The sequence below is a fragment of the Balearica regulorum genome, chromosome 13, assembly GCF_011004875.1.
Source record: "Balearica regulorum gibbericeps isolate bBalReg1 chromosome 13, bBalReg1.pri, whole genome shotgun sequence".
Lineage (NCBI taxonomy): Eukaryota > Metazoa > Chordata > Aves > Gruiformes > Gruidae > Balearica > Balearica regulorum.
The window spans coordinates 20,988,948-21,015,655 of NC_046196.1; the positions used below are offsets into that span (position 1 = coordinate 20,988,948).

At 48.2% G+C, this 26,708-nt stretch overlaps 2 protein-coding genes across 8 annotated transcripts in view; one reads left to right on the forward strand and one right to left on the reverse strand.

Annotated features, from left to right (window-relative positions):
- FHOD1 (formin homology 2 domain containing 1) overlaps positions 1-26,708 on the forward strand; it is a 164,144-nt gene that overhangs the window by 89,079 nt on the left and 48,357 nt on the right. The window lies entirely within an intron of this gene.
- Positions 1-26,708, reverse strand: part of PLEKHG4 (pleckstrin homology and RhoGEF domain containing G4) — a 90,655-nt gene that overhangs the window by 55,237 nt on the left and 8,710 nt on the right. For all 7 annotated transcript variants that reach the window (XM_075765222.1, XM_075765225.1, XM_075765223.1 and 4 more), the window contains exons 2-4: positions 13,566-13,763; positions 6,342-8,493; positions 903-1,118 (exon numbers count right to left, since the gene is read on the reverse strand). In XM_075765222.1, the coding sequence (XP_075621337.1) occupies positions 903-1,118; positions 6,342-8,493; positions 13,566-13,763 (2,566 nt within the window). The remainder of the gene's footprint in view (positions 1-902; positions 1,119-6,341; positions 8,494-13,565; positions 13,764-26,708) is intronic.

Here is a 26,708-nt window from a genome sequence, read left to right on the forward strand (position 1 = left end):
ACTGCATAGCTTCTGCCTGACCTCTTCTCTGCTCTCTGGACAATTTTCAATTATATGTGGCTCCTGAGCTGATCAGATGTAGCTATCTTCTTGTGTGGGCCCTGTGCACCAAGCGATCTTGGCTGCTCTGGCCAACAGCCTCAGCTTTGTTCACCACTGCCAATATTTGTCCCATCCAGAAGTTTTATCTGCAGTAGTTTGATACTCGCTGCTGCATCAGATGCAAACACTGAATAGCGTTTGGCCTACAACTGATCCCAGCAGAACAATTCTGGGAAGTCCTCCCTTGATAGCTAGTTTTGTCATCTGCTATTTAGCTATGCTATTGCTCATCCCACACATTGCTCATCCACACTTCATTGGGATGTTCCTTTCAACACTGTGTGTCATGAAATCAGATGTTTTCTAAAAAAAATCTATTATATCTAGGTAGCTACATTTAATCAACCAAACTTCTAATTACCAAGAATAAAACTGGTTTTACAAGAGTACTGTCGAATAGCATCTTCTACACTCCTATCCTTTAATTATTTACCAAGTGAATCAAGTTCCTATTGTTTCGACCATGTCTAATGTCAGGCCCACCAGCCCATCATTAGCTGCACCCTCACTCTTCTCTTTTTCAACTACTGGTATGAGCTCACAGGTTTGGCCTTTCTGACTCACACACGCTTGGTTAGCATCCTGAGAGTCCTAGGAGCGAGTTAACATGGCTTCCATGAGAGGGAAGTTCTACTTCCTGTCCTTCCCATCCGGAAGCTTTAGAGGATTCAAAAAGCATTGCTTCTGGAGAGGTGAACGGAACGGAATTGGCACCAGTCTGCAGAGCTGCGACCAAAGACTCTGTCTCCCTTGCCCTCCTAGAAACCACGCTTCCCACACCTTCTGGCTCAGCTACTCACCAGGCAGGCAGGCAACTCCGCTCCTAAGCACTTCTGGGTTCACATCCTTGACTATGGTAGGTGCAGACCGACCACCCCAGGCAGTCCCAGAAGCTGGGGATGTCGGGGGAGTAATAGCTGCTGAGGTTTCCTCCAGGGCATGGACTTTACTCGCTGGTTTCAACACATCTGTGCCAGTTGCTTCTCTTCTTGTCTCTGCCTCTTCCGACACCATCCCTGTAAGACAAGCAGCAGTCAGAAGCTCGAGCAGAGCTCCACCCAAAAGGTCCCAGGTAAGTACCAGGTTGGGGAGGGACGTGCCCCCAGCCCCAGCAGCTCCTCTCCAGTCCTTGCACCAGTAGCATGCATGTTCCAAAACTGGTTATAATATTAGTACTACTGTTAATCTAAAAAAAAAAAAAAAAAAAAAGAAACAAACCACCAAAACCCCCAATTTATTGTGAACTCAACGCAGCCCAGGATTACTGCAGTCAAAGTAATTTTTAAAGGTAACGTACCAAGCGGTACACGTCTGCTCACAGCCTAGAAGTCTGGCGCGGTGCAAGTCCCTGGCTAAGCTCCAGCAGCTTGAGCACACCAAAGTGATAAACCAGCTTCTGACAGGGAGAGCGGCTCCATCAGAGCAGAATTACTCCCCCAACACCACTTTCTGATTAGTTCCTGAAAATATGAAGTCAACTCGAGGCTGACAAATCAGCTGGAAATTAGCCAGAGAGACCTTGTTCTGCTCGTCCAGACTATTTTAATTAACCGTTAATGCGAAATTCAGAAACCTATTTTAAAACCCTGAAGAACAGGATGATTATACCAATCAGTTCTGTTTGGGAACTGGAGAAAATGCTTCCTTTGCCTGACACCTCAGTTCTAAAGTACAAGTTATTTAATTTTAGAATTAACTGATTCTGATATCTTAGCTACTACATAGAAACTAATGCTAGTTTTATCAAATTTCAATTTTCTTGTAAAAGTAGCTGGAGAGAAGGAAAAAAAAAATATATACCTACTGGGTAAGAAGTATTATTCCCCATTTCCCAACATTATAAGAATTAGAAGTCAACAATACATCTTCAACAATCCATCTTTAGCATCCTAAGCACGCAGCTAGGCTGTCCCACTGTTTGGCAGAAAGATATACTAAAGGAAAGGCTATACTTCGGTGAAATCCTGATACTTCAATATCTACCAACAAAAACATCAACCTCTCTTTAGGAAAATAAAAGACCAGAGTATTTATTTGCTTGCTATGAAGTCAGACATTTTAATTGCTATTTAAAATTGACTTCAGCCATCCTACCTTCCTGCTGCATCAACAATGCTGACACTTGACTCAGTTTATTTACTAACAGATTCCAATACTTCATTAAAGAGCAGGACCAGGAACAAAGCAGTCCTTGAAGTGGCTTTCAATACAAGTTTTAGCAGTGAAGGAGATTTACAGGTTGAGGCTCAGCCCAAACTGCTTTCAAAATTGCTAAAGTGGGTGAGAGAAGTGCCCTGAGCAGCATGGCTCACTGTGCAAAATTACCCGACAGTGGGGGGGAACTAGGAGGGGCTCCAGAGCTCTGCACCATCGAGGCTATGATGCAGTAGCTGCTCATTACTCCTTGGTAACACCCCTCATTGAGGGAGCATCCCTGGGACCCAGCTTGGCATCTGCTGCATTCGGCCACGTAAGCTGCTGTAATGGCTCCAAGGCTCTGCACGGTTCCGGGACGCATCGGAGCTCAGTTCTGTTCCTAGTACTACCTCAGCCTCCACTTTCCAGTGATGCAAGAGGTCATTCACTTTGGACAATGCTGCTAGATCTTCCTGAAGCAGCATTTTAGAAGGGCACTGATCTCCCTTAGATGGAGTAGCTTGAAGATTTCAGAGTCATGTAAGTTGTGCCCCAAAGGTTTCATATCAAGGGCTGATAGACTTTCTAGGAGAACACAGAATGACCCTCTCAAGGAGCTGTAAGGCCTGGCAATAAGCAGAACCACACAGTTTATAGTAAAGGAGTCTGCGACCTTTCTTCATTAAATGCAAAGAGAACCAAAAGGTGGCATTTAAAGATGACAAGAAAGGGAACATAGCTATATTAGAGGTACTGTACCAGGGCAAGAGAAAGACATAAACGTGCATGGCAGCCCTGCCTTGAATATCTCTTAGGAATGAGGTAGTAGCTTCCAAAAGCTAGAAGAGAAAAGCATTTTGCTCAGCCCACCAGCCCCAGACCTGGTACTGGGGCTTTTCAGCCCCAGGGAAACCTCACTGAAGTTGTGCAGCCTCCAGACTACATACATCTTGCCCAAACTAACCTCTTCCCTAAGCTTCTCGGGCTCAGTTCAGATCCGTAGACCCCACCTCTCTCCGAACAGGCCCAAGCACACTGTTTGTTATTTGCAATCTGGGGTGGAGGCACTTACTAAAGCGGAAATTGTAGAATGCGGAGGATTACATCAAAAAGCAAATTGAGAACTGGGACATCTGAATTTGCCGTGATTGCAGGTTCCACCTTTCCCGGAGGTTAAGGAAGTGGTAGAGGAGGATTTGCTTGTGTGCATTTCAAAGAGACATTAGCATTTTTCCTGCAAACTGCCCCGGCACCAGTATCATCTACGCTCACATCACGTAGTAACAGGGAGCAGGAATGGAACGCCCCAACAGCTGCTGCTGAAGAACATGCCCCAGTGTGGCTTTTCAACCAATTGCTTGAATATCAAAATATTTTCCACCCCCAAAATATAGGGATTCTTTCCAGAGCTGCAAAGTCTCAACATTCACTAACTTAAAGTTAGTTGTTAGGGAAAAACAGCAGTCACATTTTCTGTGAATGGAACCAGTGTAAATTCTAAGCCACCAACTCAAAACAGCTCACATTTGAATCGAAATCTTTTTAAGTTTGACCATATTTGTGCAGAAAATAAACTCAGATTGTGACTGTGAGTGGGAGGAAGGGGAGAGAGTTAAGGGACAAGGAAAAATCTGCAAACACAGCAAACTCAGATGCCCCAGTTCCGAATGTGTATTTTGACATCATCTACAACGTCTGCTGCAATGAGCAAGCTCTTCCAACCTCACTCAGAGCAAATCGTGCGTCTGCCCACTACTACCAAGGTGTGAACTGCAGATCTGAACTGACCCAGTAAAGCTTAAGCTTTGTTGTTATTTATAGTTTAGGCAAGATACTCACAGTTTCCAATCATAGTAGCAAAATGACCCCAACGAGGCAATTACAGAGAATTTAACTCGCCTACAGACTGGCTGGCTGGAAGAGAAAAGTCTATTTGTAGGACATTTGCTTCAACTTCGTAATTTTATCTCTGAATTATCTTCTTCTTATTATTATCTCTGAGGGTTTAATAGGGCTAGATAAAGTGATGGCTTGGTTGGATCTGAAAGCAATCAAATGTAATTGAATGGATTAAGCTTATTATAGTTCCAGCTATAGTGTTTAAGAAATACTCCTAGCATTAACAGATATTTGAGCTGCCCCATGCCTTAAAGAGTTAGGTTGGTTGGTTTGGGGATTTTTCCTGATGATTTAGGTTGTTTCTTTTGCTGTACAAACTCTGAGATAACAGAGGAGTTTTAACTGAAATGCTAAAGTTTAACATCATCAGAATCAGGCCACGAGCATCACTTATTTCAGCCAAATCCCCCAAAACATTTAAGTGGTCTTTCCTTAAAAACAAACTCCACACATACCCCAGAGGGGTCCGTCATTGCCAAAATCCGCAGCAGCAGCCAAGGCTTGTCCTGTGGAGCAGGGAGAACATCACACTTATCTCACACACAAGCTGGACCTGGCTAATTTTAGACAGAAGAGATGGGAACACTGAACAAGCAGCCACTAGAGTCATGAGGAAAGCATACATCCAGCACTCAACATAGCCTAGGTTTTCTGAGGTCTGGTCCTGTGCAAACACGAAGTCAAGCCAGGTTCAGCTCGGTCAGGGGAATGGATACCCACAGCATGGTTATTTACTGGCATACATCCCCCAAGAGCTACAGAGGCAGAAGGTGACCTCTTTTTCTCTGCTCATGGTGGTCAATGCTCAGAGAGACGCACACTTCAGAAACAGGAACTTTCACAGAAATGTCACTCCAAAAGTATCAGCAATGCCTGGCAACTGTGGGCTTGCCTAATTATGGAATTGAAATATTTTGGTGCAGGTGTTAATGATATTTCATTTTAAATCAATGGGCACTTCAGCTCCATTAGGAGGTCAGACTGAGGTGTCAGGTAAAATGTGACTTTTGGACACTTGAGAAAGTAGCTGTGTTTGCAGCCAAATGGGGTAGTGCTGCAGTGGTGACATAGGCTCTTATCCACAGAGTTTAGGACCAGTACAAGCATTATACTGGTAGCTCGTCCCAAGACGACCGGCTCTCGATCTGTTCCTCCACAGGGTCAGACATGCTCTAGCAGCGTGGGTCTGTACCTCCAACCTTTTCAAGAGTCCTCACTCTTAATATTTCAAGCCGGGTAATTTTCCTAGCCAGGGGTCTCAGGGAATGAGAGCTGTTGAACTGGAATGGCACGTTTCATCCGCCCCCGCCACACACACACTCCCTGATGTGATCTGCATATCTAGCTATAGCTTTCCAGACTCAGCAGAGCTAGGCACAGCCAACATCGCATCCATGCGGTTACACACTACCTGCCTACAGTCTGGTGCAAAAGGCAGAGACACCTGGATTGCCTGTTCAATTCTTTCTGAAGGAGCACAGCTCCAGCACAGGAACCCAGGCATGAAGAAGTCTGGGCAGTACCTGCTTAAACATATCATTTGAGTCAAAGTTAGACATTTCATTTCTCTGCGCTCTCCCACTCAAGTGAAACAGCTCCTACTTGAAACATAACCAAGCCAGAGAAAGCACGCTGGAGGGGAAGGGAGGGAAGAGGGGGGGAATCCCTCAACTCTGCAGTTTGCTGCTTAAATCAGTTACCAGCACACACATTTGTTGATCTTCAGGTCATGTTACACAGCTAGTATTTTACTGCGGCATCCACTGCTGCTTCCTCTTGCCACAACTATCTTCCTAAAGCCAATCTTCAACTATGAAAGACTTGTACAGTTAGATGTTCTCTTCTCAGGCATTCCTACTGTGTGCATCCGTAATGTGCACACCATGAATATAATGGGTGGAGATCACCAACAATCAGATTAACTGAAATTAAATTCTCTTACACTGGAACTTTGTTCCATACCGATGTAAATTTGCAAAGAACTCTTAAACAAAATACCTACAATAAATCCACCTGTGAAGAGAAAGATAATTTCAAGCCACAGAAGTGACAGCTTAATCCCTTTCCTATAGTTTGGGCTATTACCCAAAGCCTCCTAGCAGACACAAACTTGTGAGTGCTACCTCTTGAAGACTGGTTTCATAGAATTGTTCTGGTTGGAAAAGATCTATGTTATCAAACACACAAACATCCAATTGCTGTACCTTTAGGAGATGATGCCCCAGAAGCTGCCTGTTGGTGGGAGTGCAGAGCAGTGGGGTCTGTATGCTCCTCAGTGGGTCCCGAGGACAGTGGTCCTACCTCCAGTTCCTCTTCAATGGATTCCAGTGTTTTTAAGGCTATAGTCTTTGACTGTTCCCCGTAAGCAAAACTTCCCTGGTTCTCCTCCCCTCCCTGCAAGTCCTGTATTGCAACATGCTCCGGGTTCAGCACAGAGTTCTCTTCACTTTCACGGGCCTGGTTTTCTGCCTGTCTTTGTGGTTCCTCACACCTCTCTCCAGACCTCTGGGTTCTGAATTGACTGGAGCTTTCTGCTTGTGCATCAGGGCCCAAAGAGTCACTGTCATTTAATTGTTCTGCTGTCTGATCGCACTCTGCTGACAGCGCAGTTTGGAGCAGTATGGCTTCTTTGGATTTCTTATGCTGACATGCAGAGACCTCTTGCTCTTCACCATCTGACAAGGGTCCATCTGTATAAGCTTTGACAGAACAGTGACTATGACTAGTCTGATTCTCATCTACAGTCAATATTTGTCCAATCTCTTTGACTTCCTCCGGGCTGTCCCTTCTTCCCAGCTCGAATTCATCTACTACTCCTTGGTTCTGTTCTGGAGGAGAACTAAGATTTGCTTCCTGATCACTGCAGCAAGCACCAACTGCTCCTACACCTGCCGTGTTCCCTGAAGGACAGCCTCTCTCCACACCCACATCCGAACTCTCAGGCGTGATAAGCAACATAGTGGCCTGGACTGGCGCATCATTTTCACTGACACTCTGGCAAGAAACATCAGAACCTTCCTTCAGTGTGCAACATGGTCCCGAAGGCCCTAGGACAGGCACAGGGGAGGCATCCATCTGCGTCACCTCATTTTGACCCTTGGTCAGTGGTTCTCCTTGTACTCCCAGTATCACCTCTTCTTTAGCAGCAGCAGCATCTAGAATTGTTTCTGGGCTCTGCTCCAATGTTTCAGCACCAGGATTTCCACTAGAACCATCACTTTCTCCTTCCATGTTTCCAGGAGCACCAGGCATCTGTGCTTTGCAGTTGACACCATCTCCAGCACACACGTCACTGTAGCTGCACAGCGCATATCGCCAATCGATTGAGTGTTCACTGCGGGTCTCCTGCTCTGCGGATGAATCCTCTGCATTGCAGGCAGGAGACTCAGCCACAGGAAAGCTATTGCCCATGTTTCCAGGGCCACTTGATATCAACTGACCTTCTGCAGACAGTTCTCCATGCACCATCACTTTGTCACTTCCCAATGGAATTACATTTTTGAGAACTTCTGCAGGAGTCGTCCTCAGAGCGTCCATTTGACAGCGCTCCTTCTGCATAAGTGCTGACTGAACTAAGTTCTTGGAGTAGGTACTGTCTTGAATGACAATAAACCTGTGCTTGCCTTTTGACGCATTCACTCGTGTTCTGGGCTGAGTTAGATAATTTAAAGCTAGCGACTGGGTTAAAGAACCTGTTTGTGGCCCAAACCTGGGCAGTGAAACTTCTGTCAGCTCAACGTACTCCCCTTCAAGGTCACTTTTCAAGTTCTCTTGAGGCACAGGAATTGTACAGTCACCATTGACAAGAGCTTCACTTAACTGCGGAGCTGTGCTGCTAATGACCAGGTTGTCTCGCTTTGGACTTTGTTCCAGTAGATACTGAGATCCTAGGTCTGGTGAACTGCACTCAGCATGGTCCATGGGGAGGCACAAAATTGAATGGTCCTCTGTTATTTCTGGAGAGATGATATCGTTTTCAATTATTTTTGGTTTATTTATAAATTCAGGATTAACCACTTTATCCCAGGGGACACGAAATATTTTATCATCAGTGGTTAGTAAACAATTTTCCAGTGCTGTACCCATCCGCTCTCCATTGAAAGTACTCAACCATTCCAGAGTAAAAATAGAGGTATAGGAAACTTCTGGAATCACTACTTCCTCTACATTATGCTTGTCTTTTGCCAAACATTTCAATACAATTCGTGGAGACTTCTTCAGATAGGGGACCACCTGCAGGTAGAAGTCACCAGGCTTCAAGATTCGCCAGTCAATGGAAGCCAGCTGGACTACAATCTTCTCGTGAATACATAGGGGCCAGCCCTCATGGCGAAACAGCAAGCCACAGTACTGAACCTATGGAGAAAAGAGAAAGTGTTTTCAGCATCAGGAACAGATCTTAGCTCAAGCTTTTGGACAAGAGAGATCAATGCTTCTCTTTCAGAGCTGTAGCAATAGAACAGTTGAATTTTGGGTCTTTGGTTATTAGTGTTGGGGAGTTTTCCATATTGAGGTCTTCTCTTTAAAGAAGTAGAAAGAAGAAACGACACAAGTCACCAGCATCTCAGAATCTGAATATGAACCAACCAGCTGCCAGAAGTCTCAGCCCTGGTTTAAAGCTTGGTCAGCATAGCCAGGCAGAGGTCTAAGCCCCAGAACCTCAGCACAGAGAAACCAGGAGTTCTCACCTCCCAGTACTCAAGCTGGGACACCCTGTCTCTAACCTCATTTCTGACTCGTGAGGACCAACTGGGCTAAGAAAGCGAAAATTCAGACCAGACAACATCCCTAACCAAGTGCCATTAGAGAGACACAGGCAGCAGCCTGCTTGCAACACACAGGCAAAACCCACTGTCCTCAACTAAAGACCATCCACAGCCTTAGAGAAGGCAGCAAATAACACACATCATTTCCAGAGCATCCACACTGAGCTCCAGGTTGTACCAGGTACATTCGATACCAACCTGCCAGGAGAGGCTGTAGATGCAGAAACCTCATTGCACCTAATTAAGCCAAATTGAAGAGCATGGAGCCAGGTAAAAAAGCATCACTCATCTGGTGCTATCAAGAGCCTATGCAAGGCAGGTGGAGACAAGTTACATGGGATGCTGCAGCAAGGGATGGCTGCAGCCTACCAACAAACTGAAGGAGATGCTGCAAAGACGAAGCAGGAGAAGGAGGCAGCAAATGAGAAAAACATAGCAGAAGCACAGAGGAAGAAGGCAGCAAGTCCCATCAGTTATTTACAGCTTTATCACAATGTCAAAGAATAAAATCACTGCTTTGAACTTGATTCTGTTTGGGTAAAGTAAGATTTAAATTGAGCCATGACATGAGCCATCAGTTTCACAAGTCATTTCATCTTTTTCTGTCACAACAAGGGTTTAGATAGGATTCACCTGTATCAGATGCAATACTGAAATTAGAAAGCTGTTATCTGGAAGCCCAAAGACTTTAGTATTGGCAGCATGAGACTTCAGACATTTTGTCTTATTTCTCTTACAGTTATATGAAGTCTTGACAGAGGAAGCAATTTATAAAAATGCTGTATTCTGCAGGCCAGACACATGAAAGAAAAAATACTTTAATTCAAATATTGTGCCATATAGCAGAGAAACCACAGAACTGGAAGGAACCTCCTGGATCCTCACACACTTTGAAACAACAGGTAATGACATTAAGTAATTTCTTTTCTATGTTCATCAAGCTTTACCTCCAGCCCAGCCAGGTTTCTTATCCTCACTGCACCTGATGCAAAGTTGCTTGAAAGTCCAAATCATCCATCAGATTCAATAATTCCTCATCATCATCCCTGGAGCTTGTTCTCTCAATGTATTCCCATTGCTTAAAATTATTAAGGCACATCACCTTAGCACGGCTCCCTTGATCAGCTCTTAGGCCTGCCTGAAGCGCCTCCTTGATGATGCTTTTCTTTTTTAAAAAAAAAAAAATTTCTTTGCTCCACTTTTTCATTGTGCAAAGCGTTGCAAAACATTGTGTATAATGGCACCAACACTTCCCAACTGTGCTAGAAGCATCTCTTAAAGCTAAGATCACACTCATCTTCCAGTCCTGTCCCTACATAACCCAGTTGCCTCCTAGTTTTTCTTTCCATGCTGATGAATCCCAGTTCACAATAGAAATTCTGTCCCTTCCTTTGTGGAAGCACACGCCTGCCCTCCGAGTCTGCCGTTATAAAAACTTAAGTACAAAGTTTTAGAGCTCATCTTGTGCAATACATTTATCACCCTCCTACTCCTCCTCTAGGTTATTGCTCATGTCTCCCAGACCAGTTTCATCACAAATATCTGTCATCTGCATACTCTTACTTTTTATACCAAGGTCATGGATGAGAAGTAATGTGCGTCTTGACTCCTGTCTCCAACTCTGTTTTCACTGCAGTACAAACACCCTCCCTTTCACCAGTTTCTTACTCATCTTGCATAAGCCTCCATCCCTTTGACAGTAATTAATTTTCCATATGACTCCATAATAAATCCTTTACGGAACAGATTAGACAACAAAACTTCTCTAGAGAGCCAGTGTATTACACTACCTGCCATGGAGCAAACCACGTGATAAAAGGTTATCCAGTTTTTAATGGGTCAGTTAATTCAGTCCTTGCTCAGTCCGTGTTATTGTACACTCAGCTTGTTCTCTGTATTTTCTTACTAGCCCTGACTTAACAGATTCAACAAAACTCCCTGTTACCAGACATTCAGCCTTGCATGGCAACTTCTTCCATATTGAAGGATGGAGATCAGCCAGTCCCTTTTCTTTGACACAGTCAATTCCGTATCCATTTCGGTCATGGCAGTTTTATTCTTGTTCTCTTACTGTTGTATCTACACCTGTATCACTGCTCAACTGAATCTTACTTTAGTTTTCGTTTGAGGGATCGATATTACCTTTACATTCTAACCTCAAACTCAGAGCAGATGCATCTTCCTTTCTTTTCTCTTTCTGTTAGTTAAAAAGCCATATAGCCCAACACACAGTTGCCTGTACTTCCCTCAAAGGCACGGAGAGCTACGCTTTGCAGTCTTATGTTCTCACGCTTTCTGTTCTCCAAGACACAGATGCCTCTACACCAACCGTTCCCTTTTGTACACAGCATGGTTCAGTTCAGCAAACCAAGACCTCCTCTTGCAGCACGCAGTCTGCAGAAGTCGCTACTGGCTTCAGCAAGTCTCAGACTCTGCGTACTTCACGGACTTTTCCATCAAGCTCAAGACTCACGCAGCACCTCAGTCAATAGACCTTACATTGCCTACAGAAGTGCCCGAGCCAAGTATTTTGTAGATAAGGTTTTAAATAAAAACAATTTGCAGTTTTCCAGAAGATACTATACAATTGCATCCCACACCACAGCACATCAACCCCTCTTTTGCCATCAGAGTACCTTAAGGCCACCTGTACCAAGGGCCTTGGGGGAAAGGAGGCAGACATTAAAAAAAAAAAAATCAACTCCTAAACTATTTGTAATAGTTTATATGCCTGAAAAATGAGACATTAAGAAACCCTAAAACCAACCTCACAGCTTACATGACCTGTCTGCCTACAGAGAAACAACAAGCAGAAGAAATCTTAGTGATAAAGTCACCAAAATGAAAATGCAGAATGCACTGAACTTCCTGGCAAACCTGCAAAGCCGCAGTCTGAACTGCAGCAAGAGCTGGATTAACGTCCAAGCAGGAACACAGGTCCTTCGACAGCCTAGGCATTTCAGAGTTTTAGAACTTTACAAGTGGAGCATCCTCATGCTGCTTCTGCTCCAAAAAGCACTTTCAAAGGGAAGATTACACAAAGAGGCTTATTTCAGTTGTTTTAACATTTCAGTTTGGGGCTCAGGTATTTGCTCTTCTCATTTCTAATCGTCACCGAGCCAAACCAGGCTTGTCAGAGGAGTGCCAGGAACAGACTCTACGCCCAGTGGTTGCAGCCAGGAATAAAGCTGCCTCTGAGGAAAGAGCTAGGCACCAATGACAAAGCACAAAGCTGGTAGCTCCTAGAGCTATGGGGATGGCTGGGCTGGAACAGCAGATCCCCTTGCTGGCACCCTTCCTGTGGGTCACCCCAGCATTGTCCCAAACTCCCCTCCTTTGCGAGGGCAGCACCATGGGCCCAGCTCCCTACAAGCCATGGGTGGCAGAGGGCTGCACAGAGCCTGCCAGGCTGCTTTCCTTCCCTCCCTCCTCTCCACCACCTCACCTGCCGAGGCCCTTGGAAGCTGCCGGGATCTCGGGGAGTGGGGAAATTCCTGCCTCGCCTCCTTCAGTGAGGGAGGCGGTTTAGGGAAAGCCATGAGACGTCTTACAATACTTACTGATTCATACAAACCAAAAGCCTTTTGTTTCTTTAAAGGAGAAAAAAAACCATGCTATGCACCATCAAATTAGAAACTGCAGCTAGATATACCAATGGAATAATTCCTGTTCAGGGTGAGAGAGAACAGCTCCCCAAAATCCTTATGCACAACCACAGATCTTCTGGAGCTCACAAACACATGGCTGGCACCAAGCTGGAGGCTGGTGACAACGTGACAGAACAAACGCTGCACCAAAACCCTTGCTCCCAGGGGTTGTTACCTGACCAGCTCCCCAGGGTTGTTACATGGCTCCGTCCTATCCCATGGGTGTTTCCCCCCAGCATTTCACCTCCCCAAGGTAAACGAGTAACTGACTATTTCAGCTTCTATTTAATATTTTTCCTCCTCCCAGAAGTCTCTTGCCCTCCACCATGAGAGCTTCTATCAAAAGCCTGGCTGCACACACCCTCTAGGCTCAGAGACAAACAGGTTAGCAGGAATCCTGGTTTTAGGTTGTTAGAGTTTTGGGGTTTTTTTCCCCATCTTGCAAACTTTGAGCCAAGTTTGTGATGGAGGCATTTGACTCATCGTTTCTAACATTTTAGACTCCCAACAGTAAAGCACGTTAATGTTGGACTCGTTCTGGCAGTAAATGTAACGTGACTCCTCGGGGCTACTGAGCCTTGCGACTGTTCCAGCAACCATCAAAAGGGAGCTGGAGTTCTGGGAAAAACACCGACTGGCAGCATTTCGTCCCGCACGTCCTCCTGCCAGTGGCAGGAGCCCGACAGCGTCATCCACAGGGCCAGGGAACGGCTGGGGTTAGAAGCCATCCAAGCCAGCCACGTCCAGCAAATGCTTCGCTAAACCTCCCCCTCTGAACCCCTTAAGCCTTCTGTTCGGTGTTCCCGATTATGGAGGGTGAAGGCACCGCTCCACATCTGATCTCTGCACAGTTAAGCTTCAATAACAATTTTTCAACTGTTTCCTAATTGTCTGCCTGCCCTCCCACCTAGGCTGCCCTACACACGGTACTGTCTGCCAGCAGTTTTACATACGAGAGTAGAAAGAAAGCTTCCAAGAAAGCCTTCGCAGGCCTTAGAGAGCATGATGTACTTACACAGGCATCCTGCTGAATGCACTGCAGGATGTGCTTGGCTGGAATCAGGAAGTCTATGAGGTAGCGCAGTCCATCCCCACGGTACGTCTTCTCTACCACATCAAAAACTTGGCACAGAACAGTGGCTGCGGTAGCCTCAAACGGAGGGTAGAGTGCTGATAACGTACTCTGAATGCAACCATCCAGTGACTCCGAGTCCTGCCAAGAGAGAAAGCGTTAGCGGTACCACGGCACGATACGCCCCGGTGCCCTGATGAGCCCTACACCCAGGAGCGCAGCCATCTCCGAATGCAGAAGAAGATCAAAGGAGCAAACTGCTGTCCTTTCTAGCTTCTTTTGGCACCGGTGATTCCAGGTAAACACACATACACAAAAAAAAACCACCTCTCCCAAAATGCGAGCGGAGCGCTCACAGAGTGCTGCGCACAGCGGCGAGATTTCCCAGCTTTTGCTTACGCAGCAAGTCCTTCTGACTGCTCTGGGTGGGGCTGCTATTAAACCATTACCGCAGCACGTGAGTGCGTGCGAGCGAGCGAGAGTATCATGGGGTGGACAGATCAGCGGGCCCGGTGTTTCGGATACCCACGCCCAGAGATGCCAGCCAGCACTTGGGTACGTTAAAGCCCAGCATTATGCTCCTCAGTGGGCTAAGGGAGTTGCAGGGGCAACAGTTGTGCTGAAGCTCCTCAGCCTGCTGCGCTCTGAAGTCCCCATGCAGGAGAAGCTGCCGGAGCTGTTTGGTACTGGGGAAAACCACTCACCAGTGCAACTCCTCGTTATCCAAAGCTGTTTGCCTCTCATGAAAGGCTTAATCTGGGAGCCAGGTATTTTCTGCAGTGAGAGATGCCTCACAACAGGATCCACAGACTGCGTGTGAACAGGGTTGCCTTTGGTGCCTGAGCACACACATCGATACGTAGGATGCCCTTTTCCTGCCAGGGGAGCAGAGGCAATGGCTTCCCTACTTTCATTCAGGAGAGCCTGCCAGCCAGAGCCTGCCATTGCATCAGGACCAATTCCAGTGCTAGAGGCCAAATTCTGATCTATTGCATGGGTGTAAATCAAGACAGCTTGCCAAAAAATAATAATAATAAATCTGTACACATCTGCAGAGACGATCAGGGTCCCTCCTTTCCTTTCTATTTCAGAGGGCACCCCTCTGGCTAACTTAAAGCCAGTGGGAGTGAGTTTTGCTACAAAACCAAATGAAAGTTTACTCAGGTGTCTGGCCAGATCCTCATCTGATCTCAATCCACCTCCCTTCACTACAGACAAGGAAATCATTTCAGCCGCTGGCCCAGAAGCCCTACAGCCTCCTGCAGAACAGGAACAGCTGCATGGACATGCCTGAAAACATACCTCAGGTCCCACAGCAAGTTTGGGAGAGAAAGTTAAATAAAAGAAGCACCACAACGGCTTACGCTGCCACTGGGGAACAGTGGGATGAAGGGATCAGGAGAAAGCAAATCATTTTGCTTCTACCACTCTAAGGAAGCACATGTTCATTGCTCCAGATACCTCCACCGGCCTGAGAAAACACAACAGCCTCAGAGCAAGGCTGAGCAGACCCGCAGCCAGAGCAGAGGTGATGCTCCTCACACAAGCCTTCCCATCTCTCGCAGCTCAACAATCTTTAAATTCCTCCTTTAGAGGGTTGGGTGGTTTAAGCACAATATAAACTCCCTGCTGTGTTGTAAAGCCTTCCTGTAGGACAGCCTGCGGGATTGCACAGGAGACATGAGGACGCCCAGGCAATGCCTCCACAATCCCTGCCTGCACTGAGCTGGCAGAAGGCAGGTGACAGGCAAACCACACACTGCCCGTGGCACAGCACTGCTTCACATCAGGAGAAACAGCAGAAAAAGCAATGAGCAACAAGCAAGGCTAAATAACAGCAGGCTCCTAAAGTGTTTGCAACTCTTCTGAAAGACCAGCTGCCTCCTGCAATACCCCTCAAGGTCAACGCAACCAGATAAACAGAGGTTAATGAGCTACTTTTCATATTCTTAACTCAAAAAGCGGGAGCCCCGTGTGCACAATTCTAAGCATTGAATGCTAGGAGCATTTAACCCCAATCCTAAACAGGAGGCAGCGGCTGTTTTAAACAAGCTTCTTTCCACTCAGAAAAGAATGACAGAAAAACTCAGCTTTTATTCTATTACTTCAAATGAAAAGCCTGCAAGTTCCCAGGCACTTCCTTCTCTGCAGGAACAGGTCTTCAGAGAAAATCTTCCACTAGATATTGTGGAGGTCAAGAGAAAACTGCCAAGAGCCGACAGTCGGCCTGCTTGGTGCAGCAGCCTGCAGCGCTTTGCACAGGTCTGCTCAAGACCCTCCCCACTCAGGGTACAAGGGGAGAACTCGGCAGAGTTCAGGAAATACAGGAAGAGAAAGCAGACCGATAGGAACCATACAGACCCAAGAAGACAGCCTAAATAAGAAATGTTCCCTTCACACAGTATCCTGGACCTGCTAAAAAGGGCATGGAAGGGGCTGTAGGGTAAACAATTTCTGTCTCACCCTCCACAGCCCACAGGTTCAAAATCTCAGTCAAAACCAGCTGGGAGGGGGAGTCTGTGCTGTCTTCAGCCCCATACCTCTTCCCCTGCTCAAGCAAAATTCTTTCAGATATCAACCCCCCCAAAATGAAGATTGTTACATTTTCTATTGCAAATAAAACAAAGAAGTCAAAATATTTGCCCATGAGTCAGTGCATTGCTCCAAGGTTCTCACACCATTCCTGCTGCCTTAGCAAAAGCCCTCACAAGACAATTATTAACGTTGGCACTGAATCAAAAATCCTTTATATGGTTAAAATGAACCAAGTCTTATATTATCCTTCCTTTAGTAAAATACAGAATAACCATAGCCTGTAGCCATTGCAGAGTTCAGTGCTAACAGTGCACTCCTTAGCTCAGGGGCTTTACCGCTCTGGCTACACTACACCACAGAGCCATGATAGCTGTGCGGGCTTTGAAGGGACAGAAGAGCTTTCAACCCCTACCATTTGGTAGAAAGAGGAGATATTTTCACCAATTTCTCTGCTAATTCCATACGAAAAGCCCCCAGCACAGGAGCAAATTCATACATCCCATCATGCTGCACGTAACTGTAGCACCAGCATCTTCTGGCAGCTACAGAAGAAGGATGCACACAGCCTTCCTGGCCCTCCATGTGCCGCAGATTAACAGAGGCAATACCGCTTCTCAGTGCTCCCACCCACCCAGGGATGGGTCCTGCCGGGTCAGAGGGTGAAATACGGCAGAGCTTGGAGCCTGCGACAGATTCGCCTCCAATCGTGGACTCATTAAACCAACTCACAATCCTAGGGATGGGGCTGCTTGTTTGTGCTAATTAACTTCTCAGATTGCAGGGTGGCCTGAGGAAAGGGCCTCAGCAAGGGCTGCAAGAGGCCGCGTGGTCCTGCTGTTTAATGCTGGGGCGCAGATGGCCACCCTGGCACATCTAGCCCATGGGCAGTGCCTGTTGCCACACACGAGGACAAGCCATGGTTTGGAGGCACAGGGAACTCATACGAGCCAGCTCGAGACAGCAAGATAAGGGGATAGCATCCTGCGCTCCAGAGGCTGTTAAACTTAGAGTCTAGAGCCCATCCTACCTACACACCACATCCCTTATCCCAAGCAGGCAATGCAACCCCCAGCAGGCACAAGACAAACCTCTGCGACCCAGGATGAGGGGACAGTGCCCGGAGAGGAGGGGAACAAGCCAAACCTAGCAAGGATCCAAGGAGAAGGTGCTCCTGTCCCGGCACACTTCCACTTCAGCCCACACCTGCCTGCACAGCCAGCCCACAGCAGCGCCCAGGAGCTGGCAGAGCCTGGCACAGAAGCCTCCCGGAGAAAGCAGCCCCATCCAGGGAATGCAAGTCTCAGGCTTCCCTGCCTCCAACAGTATTGCCACATCTCCCTCACAGGAAAGGCCTTGGACACTTGCTGCTTTTCAGGCACCCAGCACAAAGGCAAACAGGAGCGCTTTCCAACCAAGCCAGAGAGCACCTCCTCAAGCAAAATGTGCCTTGGGACTCAAATGCTTCTTTGTCAATAGCACAGGAGAACTGTGAACTCCAGCTCACCGCCACACGCTCACCACACCTCCTGAAAGAGAAACATGCTTTTAAAATAACTCCTCTATAAATCAAGGCGCTAAATAAAACCCAGGTTAAGGTCACGTCCGGCCATACCAGCTTTCACTGTTCCTCAGCTTAGAGCCAGCTGCTGGTGCAAGGCTGGAGCACAGTGAGGGAAGAGGAAAGTAGGACATGGGGGTGGGATGAGCTTCGCAGGCAGAGCCGTGTGATGGAAACAACCCAGCTAGTCCTACCCAGGAGGTCTTCACAACTGGCAGAGGGCTTGGGTCTGAATGATGGCAGAAATGAGTGGGGTGTCCCCCCACCCTGCCCCACCAATATAATGGGAGCCACAGATGCTGTGAAGTGAACAGAAGGATAAAGACTGCTGTGGCAAAGCTCTGCTGCTCAGCCCTAAGAGCCCTTCTCCCCAAAGTGCAGCAAGAACCAGAAGTTAGGGGAGAAATGAGGTTATGAGCGCCTGGGCAGAAGCCCCAAAACCAAGACTAACAAGCAGGCAGCAGCAGAAGAGCCCAGGATCAGTTACAGCCCTGCTCAGGGGACATGTTTACCTCTCCTGGTGCAAGCAGCCACTGCAGAACAGAAGAGGAGGCTGACAAGAGGCACCTGGAGTAAGCTGGAGCTTCTTGGACTTTTCTAGGTGCACCAATGGAATTTTCAGCCTACCTTTGTGGGCACAGAGAGAGCTACAGAGCAGCTCCAGCCACTGGGAACACCTGCCACGCTACACTTCCTTCTGACTCAGGACTCAACTTCTTCCTCTTTGGGACCTGCTGCTGACCAGTTAAGGCTGAACACTGGAGAGCCTCCTATGGGTTTGGAGAACAAGAAGTCAGCCTGCCCAGGGAGCACAGAGATCCCCAGGGCTACACACCTTGTGCAGGGTCAGAATACCTGTGCTCTCCCAGCGAGCGCCTGGGACAGCAACCCAAGTGGCATGGGACGACAAAGGTCGCCGCAAGGAAGGGCTGCAACACTGCTGGGCCCACCTGGGCCCACAAAGCCTTGGCAGCATTTTCCCTACAACTCACCCAGACACTTTGCTGAGAAGTCAGCATCTTGGCTCAAGAATTTTGTCTATCAAAAAGTTGATTCTTGGTCAAGTAGAACATGAAGAAGAGGCACAGGTCTTCCCTGCTGACAGCCCAGCTGCTGTCTGAAGACTCCTAAAAACCATCAGTGTGGTGAGGCCAGGCTGTTTGACTAACCCAGAACTTAAGGCAGACAACGGTCCTTTCTAGCTGGCTGGACTGGCCTGTATAGCACGCTGAGAATGCATCTTGCAGCAGGAACTTAGCTAAAGACTCTGCAGCTCTGCTCTGAGAAACCTAGACCCTCATCTGAGCCGCCAAAGACTGAAACTACATATCCCACCATGCCCCAGTTAAATCCAGCGCTTGCTGTGGCTTGGCAGAGCAAGGGACATAGCTGGGCGGTGGAGCAGAGCCCAGAGAGGCTGCGAGCACAGCAAGCGATGCCCGTGGTACGCCCAGCTCTGAGTCACCAAGCGTCTCGGCTCCTGCTCAGCAAGGAGGCCTTGCCAGGAGCTCCCACAACTTTGCCCTCCTTCTGCTGGCTGCCCGGAGCCTGGCCACGTCCTGCACGCACCCATTTTCTCCCATCTTGCCCAGGCACCAACAAACAGAGCGAAGGTAGGACAGGGGAGACCAGAGCCTGCAAAGGTGAGGAGAGATGACCCAACCCTCCTACACCCCAGAATGCAGAAAAAAAACCCCAGCAAATCTGGGAAGAGGCAGAACTCCGAGCAGCACAGCGCCTGCCCGTGGCCCCCAGCCAGCTCTGGGACTGGGGGAAAAGGAGCACACAGCAGGCACTGAGCAGGGCTGGGTTAGCCGGTCCCTCCGCCAGCAAAGGCTGCCATGCTGCGCTGCTTGGCTGGGGCTGCTCAGCTCTCAGCTGACGTGAGAAACCTCATTTCCAGTAAAAACAGACCTCTGGGCTTTCCACGAAGCATTTCCACTGTCTGACACAAAGCTGAAAGCCAGGCTGCTTTGCCTTTAAAATCGAGACATTTCTCCATTCAATAAGGTCCTTGGCTAAAAACAAGGCTTGTTTTTCTGACAAAATTTGAGATTTCCCACTCCATTTCTACAGAGAGGAGAACCCTCCCAGCCCCATTTCCTGAGCTGCTCTAATCACAGCGGCAATGAGTTCAAGAGAGAAAAATCTTCCCAGAGCAAGTGCCAGCTCCCCCCCTCTGCTGCTCGCTCTGAGGCTCAGAGGGAGGCTGGGAGGAGGGCGCCTGCCTTCGGCACCCTGCCTGCCTCTGGATGTTTTCGCTAAAATAATGTACTATTAAGTGGTGCAGCTATAGAGGTAGGCATTCACATTGCTGTAATTACACCACCTTCCTGTGAGATAACCAGCAATGGCTCTACCTGCTCTTTGGGCTATTGTTTCAGGCTTTTCAGGGAATAAGTACAGCACCCAGTTCCACTTGGGAGGAAAGTGTTTGCAATCTCACCCAGGCTGGCTTCACTCATGGGCTGTACCTCCAAAAGCGAGCTGCCTCCTGCATGCCACCATTCCATGGCTGTAGCCCAGCTCGGCTCCTGTGCCGCCAGGGCATGCAGGACGGCTCCACAGCCTGTGGATAAACCAGCTCCTACAGCCTTACAGGGAGTGGTGCTCCGCAGACGGAGCTCGAAGAATCATTTCCAGATGCCTCCCTCTGTTCCCCTGGCCCTTCTCTGGGTTGACGCGGCTGCGGCAGCCAAAGCAGCTCCTACTGGGCAGTGCGCAGGATTATCATTCCAGGCACTGCAGGAAAACAAGCGCTTGGAAGCGATTAACTCATGATCTCTCATTTAATTGAACAAAGGCAAAAATGATGTATTTGCTTTTCAACTCCGAGGTCCCACTTCTGCGCATGCTATAGGTCTGGGCGTGCTCAGCCAGTGAGAGGCAGGCCCAAAAGCTGGGCGATCCCTCCACCAGCCCAGGGCTGGTTTGTTTTCACTCAAGGGGGACATCCCAGATTGAAAACGAAGTGTCACCTCCTGCGAGCCTTGAGGCTGGTACACAGCTATACCAAGGCTGTCCTTGTGCTGGGGAAAGAGGCAGGCAGCAGCCCTGTGGCAGAGAAGAGGATGGAGGCAATCTGGTACAGGCAGCCACATCCCTGGCTCCATACCACACTTCAGGTGGCCAAACGCAGACATTGGCATATGGCAGTACAACCAACAGTCACCTGGGCCTGCTCCCAGCCTGAGACCCCCGCAGCCCAGCAGGATTTTTACATGGGTCTGATACAACAGAAGAAGCAAACCCACTCTTAACGTACCCAAACCCCAGTATTCATCCTTACCAAAGACATATCCTGGTCCAGTTCTTTGGGGAGGAAAGCCTGTGCACCTGGAGAAGCAGAGCTTTCCCCAGCCCTCCACTTGTACATGCCCCCAGGGGAAGCTGGATGCATGCAACTGCTTGCACAGCAAGGTCTCTGCTGTTCGACCATCTCCAGACCTGCCTGGGGAGCAAGCGTGACCAAACGCTGCTCCCCAAAGGAAATGGCACCATGTGCCTTCAGACATAGTGGTCCAGCACCTCTTCCCACCAGAACTCTATATTCACATTACTGCTCTCCACCCTTTAGGTTTTCGTACTCCAGCTTCTCTGGAGCAGGGCCTGTGACTTTGTCCTGTGTCTGTGCAACACCCAACACATCAGAAAAGCTGCTGACAACTGCCAAACAGATTAAAGAGGCCAAAGTGGGGATGAAACACTGACCCACAATCCAAGAAAGTCATCTTATAGCCAGAGAGGAGCAGAACCGGGAAATGGAGATAAGCCTTTCCTCACAGGGATGTCCCCCGCTCGCAGCTGAGCTCTCAATGAACTGAGCAGGAGGTAGGTCTTATCCAGAGCAAGAAACAAGCCCTGCTGCCAAAGACCTGTTACTTTCTATTAGCAATAGATCAAGGAGATGATATAGGTGTTTAAAGGGCAGCTGAGAGAACAGACCAAAGCCCTGTCCTTAAACAGACATCTTCCAGCTGAAACAAGGGCTTGCAAGTGGATGAGAGGAGCTATGCATAAACCACCATCCTACAGCTGGAGACCAGCTTATTTTGGTTTAGTTTAATCAAGGGATTAAGTCCTTAATCTGAAATAACTGTCTAAGCACAGATTTTTTTTAAATATCATTGGCATAGATCTAACCATGCAATTAATTAACAAAGCTGTACTCTGTGTGATGCAAAGCTTTGGGTACTTTTAAAACATCCTTCCCAGCAACAGAATCATGCTGGGAGAGTGTGAGCGCGTGGTGGCTGTGGTTTCCCTGCCCAGCGCTAGCTGTGGACACCTCCCCACCTCCTTGAGCCCCCCCAGGGCAGAGCTCTGCCCCTCATCACTCCCACCACCAGGTTGCACGGGCTGCCCTGGCTTGGACACCATATGCCATGGTCCAGCCAGGGATCTCCACATTCAAAGCATCACATTCCTACCACAGGCTCGGACAAGGCTCACTACGTCCCATCATGTATCACAGACAGAGCCAAGAATTTCCCAGGCCACTGCTACACAAGACAAGTCCCGGGACATTAGAGCACACTCCCTTTCTTTACAGGGTTCTTCTTGCAAATGCACTAAAAATCTTTCTCTTTGCTAGCCAACCGAAGAAATTGCTTGAGCTCATTCATCTAATTATTAGTTACAGCATTTGCTCCACTCTCAACTTCAGGCCTTTGCATCCGTCTCACAAACCAACCTGAGCGGCAGCATCTTGTACCCCTTGCTATTTGTGCCTAACACCTACCAAATAACAGGGCACTCTAGGCAGATGAAAGATTTGTTTCTACCAGCCAGCTACAAAATACCCTGGGTAAGTTCTTAGCCAAGCAGGTCAGCTCATTTTAACACCTTTTAGTCAGAGGCATCAGGCCATAGCCAACACCTTGTGGTCAGACACCCATCTGGGGGCATCTTACAACAGATGGGCAGCCTCCTGCGCTCCAAGAGAAAATGATAATCCTTCAGCAGGACAGCTGACGAGTGCCAGAAACGATCTTCACAGGGTCGGCATTTAGATTATTACTTATGTGCCAGCGTTGCACACGTTCCGAGAGCACGTTTAGATCCCACTCCTTCCTCTGCAAGGTACACGAGCTGCTGGACAGACTCCTGAGGGCACCGGTGGGGTTGCTATCTCTTACAACCTCCATAATTTGAGGGTGGGCACTGCTAAGAAAATATCATGTTTTAGTTAAAAAAGAGCTCCCAGACTCAATGTGGGAGTGAAGTAACACTCTATGGTCCAAGTATCCCGTAACAGATGAGCCATAGTTCCTTTTGGCCTTAAGCACTCTTTATCACCATGTGCTCATGAAGTACAAGTCCTGCTACAGCAACAGGGAACAGAAACTGCTCTGAAGCCAAGTAACGATTCCAGGAGAAGCTGGCTGATCAGATCAGAAAACAATAAATGCACAAGGACCCTTCCTTGAAAGAGCACATCCCCACATGTCTTTGATGTTAAAAGCAGCTGGCAGCAGGTGCCAGCATACACCTCACCTCTGAGGAAGAGGCTGTGAGGAAGGATGAGCCAGAAGGACAGAGCAGGCAGCGCGGAGATGGCCACGGCTATGCCAGCTCAGCCCCAGGCCACCACAAGAAGCGTCAGTCTGTGCCCAGCAACAGAGAAGTGTTCCCGGTCACAGGGAGCCAGATTTGCTCCAAGACTCTCCGAGCTTGCTGGGGAACAGACACAAGCATGCCCAAGCTCTCCCTCCCTTGAGCAGCCAAGCCTGGGACTTACAGTTGGATGAAAACATTTCCCCTATATTCAGACACATGCCTCCCAGAAAGCTAAGTAAATCAGTCATAAATTCAGGGCATTGCTTTTACTAAACTCCTGAGTTAGAAAGGAGTAAACACAGGCTTTTAAAGCTACTCTCTTTATAGCTTTTTTTTTCCCCCCAAACAGAAAACAGTCTCACGTGTCCCATTATTTCCATACATATCAAAGGAGGGTGGAGATTTAACTAGCAATTTCTAAAAGACATCTTTGTGCACAGAAGGGATGTATGCCAAAACGTGGGTGGTTATAAACCCAAACACAAAGGAGAATACATCCACAGGCATTTTCCCCCTTGATCCATTAACGGGTCTGCATACCAGCCTCCTGAGCGTATAAGGAGGACCTTGTTCAAAAGGTAAATGTATTCAGAAAGATGACAACAGACAGCAAATAATCCACATCCTTTAACCATGTCGGAGGCTCAGCAGCACTAGGTTTTTGTTGGGAGTCACTGAGATTTGACAGGCAGCCTCAGGGAAGGTATCCTCGTGATGGAACCTGCTCAGGAAGCCTCGCAACTCCATCTCCTGCAAACACTGCCACACCTAATGCAGGCTCTGAAGCTCAAGGTGGACACCTAGCTCAGATCACCAGAACTCCTGCAGCTTTCCTTCCCAGCACCATGCCAACTACCATCCAGCCACAGCATTGCATCCCATTGGGGGTGACCATAAGGCCCCCCTCTACCACATCCACTGACATCCCAGAGGAGCATGTGCAAGTCTTTGGCTGGTCCCTGTTGCTCATCAGCTGAGCCACCTGATTCCATTCAAATCAGTAGCAGGTTGCACCAGCTGGAGCAAGAGTTCATCCTGGGCATCCCAGACTGATGGCAGGATGGTAAATTTGATCAGAAAGACAGACTTTCAGATTCATTCTGTGCTGCTTTGATCTTGGAAGTTTCAGCTTGGTGCCCAGTGATGCAAAAAAATAGGATACACATGAAACCAGCCAGGAGCACTTGCCACAAGAAAGGACCCATATTTTTGTTCATTTTTTAATGAAAGACTTGGCAAGCCAACAGAGATGAGGCACTCTGTGCAGCAGAGAGGTATTAGCATGGTCAAACCTTCAGAGTCTACCACGGCACATCCATTCACTTCCCTGAGTTGCAAGCCAGGTATCACAAGTGGTGTAAAAAGCACAGAGCATCCTACCACCAGAAGCAGGCAGCTTATCCTACCAGGCTATCCTTGCTTTTTATTGCTCTTCAGTCAGCAACATAACCAATCCTGGTGCTACTACTCACTTTTTCAGACTTTGGCTACATTAAGCTCTGCAGGACAGGAACAGGGGAGTCCCAGATGGGTAGAGAACCAGGAACAGGAAAAAAAAGGTGCTCTGATATTGAGTGTCCACAGGTGGGATGAGTTCATAGCTTCTGCAGAAGACACTTTGACTGTTTTAACAGAGATTTTTTAGCACTTTAATACTAAAAAGTCCTGTAGTCCCCATATCTGACTGCCACCCACACTCAGCACCGATGCTCAGGTTTAGGCTGCCCATAGTCTGTAAGATTGTTAAGTGTTACACAGCTTGGTTGCAGACTGGGTTATGCATGAGGTGAAAACTAGAAAATTAGGCCCTGGGAGCCGAGAGGCCATGACTGTGTCTAGTATTTAGAGGCAGACGTGCTGGCTGGCTATCTTTTCTGAAGCGACCAGCAGCAAGATGCTCGCAAGGCTCTTGCATTGTGGTTTCTTCTGCCAACTTCCCACCAAGGAGCAGGGTGCACTGAGCAAGGTGTCCCTCAAGGCTGAGCGCACACAGGGTTAGGTGGCCAGTGGCATGGCCAGAGGTGGTTTTGCTGTAGGATGCCTATTTTCAGAAAATAAGTGCCAACACCCAGTGTACTTTCCCTCCTTGGACACCTGCCGCATCTCACCATAAACACTCGCTGTCTTGCATTCCCACCCGGCACTAGAACACCTTTGGTGGTTGGTGGGCAGAGATACGTGGATGCAGCTGGCCTGTTCCCTGCATTTAGCCATTATTTTCATTGCTACAATGAACAGCACATTCACCTGCCCAGTGTTTTTGGAAAGAAGCTGGACAAAATGCATAAGTTGTTATCCTTGTTACCCCAGAGAAGATGCTTTCAAACCATTTCCATGTGCTCAGTATTATGCCTGAGCTTTGTCTGTGTTCCAACATCTTGCTCATGGCTTTGGCACAGAAATAAAGAAAGAAGATCCCCAATGCTTAAAGCTCTCTGTGATTCCCAGACTCATTTCCTTCCCACCCCAGGAGAAGACATAACTGGAGGATAGAAGAAAGACTATACTTTCTGGTGAAACCCATCCTCTCTCCTGCCAGCACAGAGGTGTCACCTGAACTTCTCTGCAGGAAGACAACCAGTGTTTGCACATCTTGTGATACACACAGGCTCTGCTCTACACGTCCGCATGATGACTGGAGACTGGGAGCATACCATAAGAGGAGTAGCCCAGGCAAGTCCAAGGCGCACAGTTGCGGGAGCCTCACTGAATTCATGTGCTGGGTCCACAGTGCCCCAGCTACCACTGAAGAGCAGCAGCAATCACCCCAGCAAGGGTGGAAAAGCAGCCCTAAGCTCCCTGGCCAGCCACTGCAGCTTGAGCAACTTCCCGAAGAGGCGGCTGTCCCTCACGACGTTGGGACAGAGGCTGGGAACCAGACCCCCGCACCATGCGGTGGAGGAGCAGGGCTATCGCTTGCTTTGCTTCCAACCAACCCACCCAAGAGCACAGGGTTTTGCACTTGCTTGGGTGGAAACTGTTCCCTCAGGTGGGGCACACTGGTCTGGCCAGATGCCCTGGCCATCTCCTGTGCTCCATCCAGCAGCAGGCTCCAGGCAAGGTAAAGCCTGCTCCCTCTCCCATGGAGGAGAAATCCCCACCAGGGAAGAAGGGCAGATCCCCAGCCGCAAAAGCCACAATGGGACAGGCAGGGAAGAGAATGCCCAGCCAGGCTCCTGCCTTGCTTGCACCATGGGGTTTCATAGCTGCAAAAGTCAGTTTTAGTGGAAGTGGGCTACTTTGGCCTAAGGTATCTTATGCATTTGGTGCTACAGGCATCCTCCAGCTGCCAAACCCTACGCACCCATAGACACACCACACCATCCCTAACACTGAAACATGAGACACCCCATGAAGAGGGATCACCTGCCTGACGCAGAACAGGGCAGCCAGCGGTTGCACAGTGTCAGACTCCCATCAGGAGCCAGGCTTCC